Source organism: Vanessa atalanta, chromosome 9, assembly GCF_905147765.1.
Source record: "Vanessa atalanta chromosome 9, ilVanAtal1.2, whole genome shotgun sequence".
NCBI lineage: Eukaryota > Metazoa > Arthropoda > Insecta > Lepidoptera > Nymphalidae > Vanessa > Vanessa atalanta.
In genome coordinates, this window is record NC_061879.1 from 11,252,542 (window position 1) to 11,261,685 (window position 9,144).

The following is a 9,144-nucleotide window of genomic DNA, read 5'->3' on the forward strand; positions in this document are numbered from 1 at the left end:
AATTCGAAAAAGTCATTATTCTGCACTTCCGATTCATTAACATTTGTTATTATAAATCATAAAACAAAAATATTAATTCAGTGTCCATAATTTGCGATTATTTAATAATAACCAAACTACATAATAAGCACTTAGTAGTTTAATTTTTTTTTTAATTTGGTCACAGAAAAAATAATTTCATAATATGTAACATTCCCTTAATACTTTCAAATATAAATAAAACAGAAAATACCCTATCTAGAACTAGCAATGTATGTTCAACATTAATAATGGTGATACAAACCCGTTTTGTTTGTATGATGTTAGTAGGCGGACGAGCAAATGGACCACCTGATGGTAAGTGGTCACCACTGCCCATAGACAATGGCTCTGTAAGAAATATTAGCCATTCCTTACATCACCAATGCGCCACCAACCTCAGGAACTCAGATGTTATGTCCCTTGTGCCTGTAGTTACACTAGCTCACCCACTCTTCAAATCGGAAAACAATAATAATAAGTACTGCTGTTTGACGGTGGAATATCTGATGATCGGGTGGTACCGACCCAGACGGGCTTGTACAAAGCCCTGCCACCATGTACCTAAACAAGTAATATGTTACATATATGATACATAACCATAACTTAATGACTTATTAAATAATTATTGTTCGATATATCTTATTACAAATCTGAAGAGTTTGAACGCGCTGTTATCAGGAACTTTATTGAGTAACCCGACCCGTTAAGATTGCCCATACCCGAGTAAGACAGCTTGATTATTGTAAGTAAGTGAAAGTGGGTGAAAGATCAGACTAATTTAAATGAAAGAAACACACATATAACCTAAAAATCCTTGAAACATTTAAACTGAAACGAATTTAATGTGTTAGTAAATACGAATCGCCAAGTGATCGAAATTCGACCTTAATAAAACCTTAAGAAAATTTATAGAAATATTTGCATATATAACTTTTTATTTTATGCATTAATTTTTAAATCATTAATATATAAACGATCCATTGCGTTATCGGATTTTCAAGTTTGACCACAGAATTTAATATGTTTGAATGTAATGTATAATTTGTAACACACATTATATACAAAAAGGGAAATGTTTTCCTTCGCGTACCTTTTAAAATACACAATTGATTGCATTACACGAATATTTATAAATTAAATAATTTTACACAACACAATTATAAAACCCAGTTAAATCGAACGTGTAGCTACTTCAGTAGAGTCGTAAGATTGTGTTATCCTTTCACAAATTGGCGGTGCATTCTAGAACGAATAGATAAACGATAAAGAGCCTTTGGAGGTCACATTATTAATTAATACAATTGAGAGTTCATCCGTTTACTTAGATCTCGGCAGCACTTTTCGCACAACTAGCGGATATTACAGAGTGAAGAGGCAGACGCGTAAACAAACTTGTATAAAAACCTATTCCGACTTTCCTCCAATTAGTTGCAACGTTTAACCCTTACCGACTTAAATACACACAAACATTACTCTACGAGTCTATCTGACTCCGCTATTTACCGTGAGAAGTTGAAATATAATTTTGTTTATGTTAATAAATCATTCTAAAATTAGTTATAAAGCTCTAATAAGCTGTTGCATATATACGAATTACCACAATTATAAACTGAATACGAATACTAGTAATAAGTACATAGAATTATGAAAATTAATTTTATAAATATCTTTTAGTCATATTTTAGCAGTTTTTAGAACTAATTGTAACATCGATACGTCGTTGTGGACTTTTTTCTATGTTGTTAAATTCTAGTTATTGCAGGTTTCATAGAAAACGAATTCGCACGAAATTTTTTTCCAGTGTTCCAAAAATTGTTGCAAAGTTCCTCTTAATTCAAGCGTTCATTCAAACTTACAAACTTTACCTTTCTATAAAAGAGAAGATGACATATGTACTTTATAAGATTCTCGCTGGCGAACCCACCCGTTATACCACCACTATATATACCAAAACATTGTTAAAGTTCATGTTGAAACTAAATATATTTGTAAGTTAGTGACTTATGAGAGTTCTCTGCCAATTTAATTAAAGTTAACAAAACAAATGACAAATATAGGTTTCATCACGACTGAACAACACATTAGTTATAAACACAAATTAGGTTCGTGAAAAATTAGTGAAATTTGACTATATCTAATATACAAAATTCATACACTCCAACCGTATAGTCGAAATTTCCAAAACCGTTTGTTAGTGATAGTATCTAGTAACTAACTATAATACATTTCAATTGAATTAGACCCATAGTTTCGCAGATCTCACATAAGGTGCATTATCAGATAAGCAATTCCACAAACAATATTTTCAATTATGACCATCAATTACTTATATACAAACTTTATATTTATTTTTAAATAGCTTTTGGGTTTATCGAAACAATTTATGTTTGTATATGTCTGATTTACTTTACAATTTAAATTATCCTCCATGTCATCCAATTAAAGCAGGACTATTTAATGAAATTTATTAAATATTATAGGTTTTAAACTCCTTGCTCTAGTAAGGCCACGTAATGATGCAAATCTCGGGATCTCGGTTTCGAATTCCAGGTCAAACCAATAAAAAGTTACACCGTTTCTGTTAAGGAATTCTCACTAGCGGCTCGAAGTCAGTTAAGTTTATTTTATGTCGGTAGGTAGACCTTGGTACTTTAAGAAATAAAAATCATTCCTCACATCACCAATGCGCATTGGTGATATATTACACCAATATACTAACCTTGGGAACTAACTTACTACCTAATGTTTTATCCATTGTACCTGTAGTTATACTGGCTTACTCATTCGTCAAATTTTCTATTTTTGGCAATATAGTATGTGATGAGTAGATGATACCTATTCAAACGGGCTTGCACAAAGCCCTACCACATAACAAAAGGTGTTACGCTCCCTCAACTTGGTTAGCACATAAAATCGTTGTTACTCTTCAGTCTTATCAGAAACACATACACATGTGTCTGCGCACTTGTGCACAGTGATATCTCCAGAGAAAATAGTATTGTGATTAAAAAAAAAATGGAATTGTGCTATAACTTCAAATTCAATAATCACCCCGATAGACCAAATTGCACAGCACATGTCTTATGCTCAAATGTACGGTGAAATGCTCAAGATCTGTGTATACTAAACGGACTATTTTTTCCTAAACGTGCTTATTTAATAAATACCTTTTAATATCTTGAAACTGCTAATCTAAATTACAAAAAGATTAAAAATTTCTTTATATTGATGATGAATTTTCTGCAAAACTTTTAAACATCTACAAATTTTCCCTCTAAACGATATGATTCAAAAGCGACGTAAGGCGCGGGTGATGTGGTCCACCGTCCACGGCTTCGCGTATAAAGTTAAAGGTGCCTCGCGCTTTCAAAGTTATGAGTAAAACTACCTGTATTGGATATGTAAACCTTAGTTTTGGACAGTTGAATTGTAATAAAATATCCTGTAAAATACGAAAAGAATATCAAAGTTTATTTCGTATTTAAAATGAAATTGCATGTAATATATAATATCTGCATAGTTGTAAATAAACATTCCATAATAATTTAAAAGGAAAAAGAACTGAAAAGTGATCATTAGTATACTTATATTTAAATAAAATTATTGTTACATATACATTTGTAAATTACAATAATAATAAAATTATAAATATGTATAGCAAATGAATGTGCGTGTATTAACTTTCTATTCTCTTTTTTTTACAAAAAAAACGACATTAGTAATGTGCCGGCCTGTCATATACACTTTAACTAAAAATAATATACTTCAATATTTACACTAACTAAATCAGTCAGTATGGATATTGGTGTTTAAATCTATATGCCTTGCCTCGTTTTGGCTTATATCGACTTAATACACACATCAACACTGTCTAGGGATATTTTGAATTTACTCAATTATTTCAAAATTTATTAAAGATAACATGCAACATGTTTATATTTTTATAAAGCCCATTTATCTGACTATACTCCAGAATAAAAAAAAAACCTTATTATTTTGCGTAAACAATTTTATACTTCAATATAGAAAAAACGTAAAATAATAGTAAAACTAACAATTAATGTTTGACTCAAGAAAATGTGAAAAATATAGAAAAGTTATTGTTTTTAACAGTTATATGAAAAATCAGTAGTCTGTAAAACCACCATCACATTTATAACGGTCCTGCAACGATTTTTCATACTTTGGATTAAGTTATCCAAGTCTTGCTGCGGTATATTGTCCCAGATCCGACTAAGATGCAAAAAAGTTACTCTTCCGTCGCAATATTTGCAGTGAAATTCCTCAAAGCCCTTCTTTGGAGTATGTCCCACGCGTGCTCTATGGGGTTTGGGTCAGGTGATTGAGCGGGCCAGCCTAAGACCGATACGTCTTGTTTCTGCAACCATCTCGTCACAACTCTCACTGTGTGCGGACGGGCGTTATCGTGCATGAGCGGGAATTCTTGGCCCATTTGTAGTCTATGGGGGTAAATTATCGGCACTAGCACCTCGTTACGGTATTTTTCAGCCGTCATGGTGTTTCTGATCCAAACGAGGTCTGTTCTTCCACCAAGACGAATACCCGCCCAAACCATAATTGTCCCGCCGTGGTATGAATGGACTTATTGAAGATGTTGCAGACGGCTATCACGACCAGGGACTCGCCAAACACATACTCTACGTGTATCGGGATGGAAACCGAACCTGAACTCATCGGTAAACAGCACTACAGACCACTGGTTATCTTCCCAGAGCAAATGTACACGAGCCCACTCTAGTCGTCGCCCACGATTTCCTCGGCGTAGTGCTGGAGTACGAAGCGGTCTGCGAGCATGAAGGTTAGCTTCATGCAGCCTTCTCCTTACAGTTTGGTCACTCACAAGCAACTGGTCCTCTGACTGGAGCTTCTGAACCAACTGCAAAGCCGTAACATTGGGTTCTCTTTTCGCGGCAACTTGCAAAAAAGGGTCTTTACGTTGAGTGGTTATGCGCTTCCCACCTGGATGTCTTTCAGCCACTTCACCAGTAGCACGGTAGCGTGACCATAACCTAGATATAACGTTTTGTCTTGTTCCAATCTCCTCAGCAATACTCCGCTGAATAGCCCCAGTTTGGAGCATGCCTACTGCCCTTAACATTTCTTCTCTCGTTAAATAACGTCGCTGCCAGATGCACACAATAAGTTTAACTCGAAATTAATCGATAACTTGTTACAAAACTTAAATTTTACACAAAAAATATCTCAATATTACTGTAGGTAAACGAATCTTTCGGATTTCGCTACCATTATGCCGCGTAAATATTTTGTATTTATTTATTTTTTTCAAATTCAAATTTAGAATCGTCCAAAAAGGTTTACAAAGTAGTCTTTCATTAAAAGATTTTAAAACTGGCCAAGATTTTTTTAGTTTAAGAACTTTATACAAAATATCCCTAGACGATGTTGATGTGTATATACACAATAAAATACATCCGTACAATACATGCAATGCATTCATAGTTACTATATACGTATTTAAGTAATATTTTTCTTACCAAGTCCATCGATTCTATCAATAATAGAAACCTCCTGACCGAAGGTCGGCTACAAGTATGTACATACACAAGTGTTCCCTCAATCTCATAGGCCGATAGGACGGTAATCCGATACGACATCGGCAAACCTTACACTCATTGATAGTCAAAGTAAACACTAACATCGGTCGCAAGAGAAAACACCAAAACCTGAGAACTAGCAAAGAGACTTAACAAGTATTCCTTACTAAAGTTTTATGATCGTATACAATTTTTTATTAGTAAAATAGTTGGAAAATCTAAACACGCTTTTAAATTCTTCACATGTTTTTAAATTTAGCAACCGAGGCAGTACGGGCGTTTTCTGGGATTCTTTTGTGTAACCGTATGCATTGTCCAACAAAAGATTTACTGACTTCGCAGTTGAGTTTCAGGCGTAATAAGCTTATTCTTAGTATTAATGTATGTGTATTAAAATTTGTGATAAAATCGTTACTATTTTTCTAAATTATATTATACTGTATGTATATTTTGTCTTAACTGGTTTAGGCAGCGGTGGCCAATGTCATAAGAGACTAACCAACAACGCAAGACATATAGAGACCAAGTGCGTGCGCCCACAAGCACTCCCTATTCACTGTGAGGGGATCTCATGATTTACAGTCCAAACGCATCTTGCGTTTGGACTGTAAATCTGACGCGACCGGAAAAAATAATCATTAATTTTAATCCAATTATTTAGGTTTCGCCCAGGCCTTGCACTGGAAAGGATTTGACCGACTTTAAAAGTTAGTAGACTTTAATAGTGCCGCCGCAAATTATATTACCAAAAAAAATCCTTTTATCAGCTCTTACGACATCCACGCTCTGGGATAGGCGGTCTCTATTCTATTCTCCTGGAAATCACACAGCTCATATATGGTATGATTAATTTTAGCAATCAACTCCCAACGCATCTAACGTGACGCTTTACCCAGCGGTGCTCGAGACAGGGGGACGCTACCGTTGCGAGGTGTCTGGCGAAAGACCACTCTTCCCGACCGTCTCTGATCATGCTGATATGATCGTAGTAGGTATGAACAATTATTATTTACATCTTCATAATAAACCAATGGAATAAAAAAAATAAAAACAAATGATATTAGTATTAGTAATTTTTACATGCGAAAGATATACGGAATCAACTTGACAGAGCTATGAATCCTTTTTCTCGACTTATTTTAATTCAATTTTTCAGCTCTGCCCTCTACAGGACCAGTTATAACCGGTTCTCGATTACGATATCAGATTGGGGATCGAGTTCAAGTAAATTGTACGTCTGGACGGTCGCGCCCCGCTACGAGGCTCTCGTGGTACATCAACGGTGAACCAGCTCCTCTTTCCAGTGTTCTCGAACCTGAGCTTTACAAACACGAAGATGGCTTAGAAACTACGAGTCTTGTCCTCGACTTTAAAGCTAAGCCGAAGCACTTTCGGAAGGGAGACTTAAAGTTGAAGGTAGGTTAAATTTCGAGAAATCGCGCCTTTCCCTGTTACGTAATCCAATGAAGTAATTATACGATTATGATATTTTACACTAAGGAAATAAATAAGATTATAATCAGAAATTAAAAATAGCTATTGTCAAGTGGACAAGAATGCTAGCAGCAATTCTCCGTTTCATAACAGTTCCGATCTTCTGTTATATGTTTCATAAAGATTTATCAACAATACTTTTAAAAACTTTTAAGGACGGATGCAATTGTTACATTAGAACTAAGACAAATTAAATTATTTTACCTGTAAGGTTTGTTATGTGTTATGATATATATAAATAATATCCGCAAGATTTTAGTATTAATATTAATAGGTACTAAAGTATATAAAGCTTTTAGAAAAAAGGTTACAGAAATATTAGTATGTTAAATAGTTTAAGTTGCTTAACACCTTCTAATTATATATATTTTTTAATTTATTCGTGAATATACGCCTATTTTCATTAAATAAAATAGTTTTATAAAATATGTAAAAACATATTAAATGGTAAACTCATAAATTATTTATATTTGCAAATATTATTATCTAAATAACGAAATATGTAACAACGTTACATTATATTTTCTCAAAAAAAAAATGATGCCATTTCATAAACGGTTACCATAAATGCTCATTAACAATAAAAAATACAATGAAATTGTACAATCTACCAAAAATAAAAAGTTATTTTGTTTTACTTGTTTTTGCCCTGTAATAAAATACTAATAATTAGATATTTATTTTTATCCTGTAGTGCCTCGCAACCATCGCTACAGTGTACTGGCGTAGCAACGAAGAAAGCGTGCAAGGCGAGCGGTCGAAGGGGTATTCCCGCTCCAAGGAGTCCCTCGAGGGCGCCTCGCGCGCTGACCGTGTGCAAGCCGCGGGCAAGTCCGGCTATCGCGACCGCAACGTGCCCCCCCTACCGGTGATACTCCTATTAGCTCTCGTTCTCCATTTTCCAACGAGATTTTACAGAATGTAAGGAAACATTTTGCATTCCATTAATATTCGACACGTTTCAAGAAACTTAAACTCTCAAGAGCGTAATGGAAAAAGAAGAATAAAAGAAAAGAAAATTCCAGATTTTACTGACTGAAAGTTGTGACAGACACTAATTTAGACAGAAGATAACTAAATAAATTACAACAATAGTATTAAACATATATAGGTACACATAACTTCTGGTAAGAGTAACTTGAGAAATATTATGTCGCTTTAATTGTAAATACGACACTAAACATTATAAAAACTATATAAACGTGTATTTATTATAAAATAATAGTAAAGTTAAAACATATATGTATTCCAATTAAAATTAATATTGTCGGCTTAATTTATTCATAATCTTCTACTCAATAATGCTCCAAAGAGATAAATATTACCAAAGTATATAAAATCCTGTCTGAATGTATTGTATGTATATCAAAGATATAATATTTAAACATGTAAAGGCGACTATAACCATAAACCGTACTGTTAATGAATTTTTTTCTTCAAAGTAAATACAACTTTATTGTAAAAAAAAAAAAATTGTCTTATATATATATAGCCACAAAAACCTTACAAAGATATATCTAATAAGTCTGTTTTCTACATTAAAAATGCAAATAACTGCATATTTATCACAAAGATAAGTTATGAGCATTTTTTGTCAAGTTACTCAAAATATTTTTTATGATGAAGAAACGAATCATAAAGAACAATCCAAATAATATAATAAATTATCATGACAAAGTTATTTTTATTATCTGTGGATTTAATCATACCATAATATTAAAATAGATAATATTTTGTTTCTAATTTACAAAATATGAAGGCCACCACCATTATTTAGCGGGTTGCGATATTAAATTTAAATTAAGAAGACAATGCTAATTTTAGTAAATTTAATCCAATCAGAGAACTGTACAGGAATTACTTGTATAGCAGATATTTTTATTTAAAAATGGAACTTGTTCTATAGTTAAAATATTAAATCGTAACTATTTATCGTATAGTGTATAGACACGCAGTCAATTTGCGGTATAACCGTTGTAATGTTAGGATAAAACAGTTATGTATTAAATTAAATTTTAAATTAGGAAATATAAAAAGTTACTTTATTTAATAA

General features: G+C 33.0%; 1 protein-coding gene across 1 annotated transcript in view; it reads left to right on the forward strand.

Annotated features, from left to right (window-relative positions):
- Positions 1-8,495, forward strand: part of LOC125066440 — a 73,245-nt gene extending 64,750 nt beyond the window's left edge. Inside the window, exons 4-6 of the mRNA XM_047674510.1 lie at positions 6,454-6,589; positions 6,754-7,013; positions 7,786-8,495. Of these exons, the coding sequence (XP_047530466.1) occupies positions 6,454-6,589; positions 6,754-7,013; positions 7,786-8,016 (627 nt within the window). The 3' untranslated portion in view covers positions 8,017-8,495. The remainder of the gene's footprint in view (positions 1-6,453; positions 6,590-6,753; positions 7,014-7,785) is intronic.
- Positions 8,496-9,144: the final 649 nt, after the last annotated feature.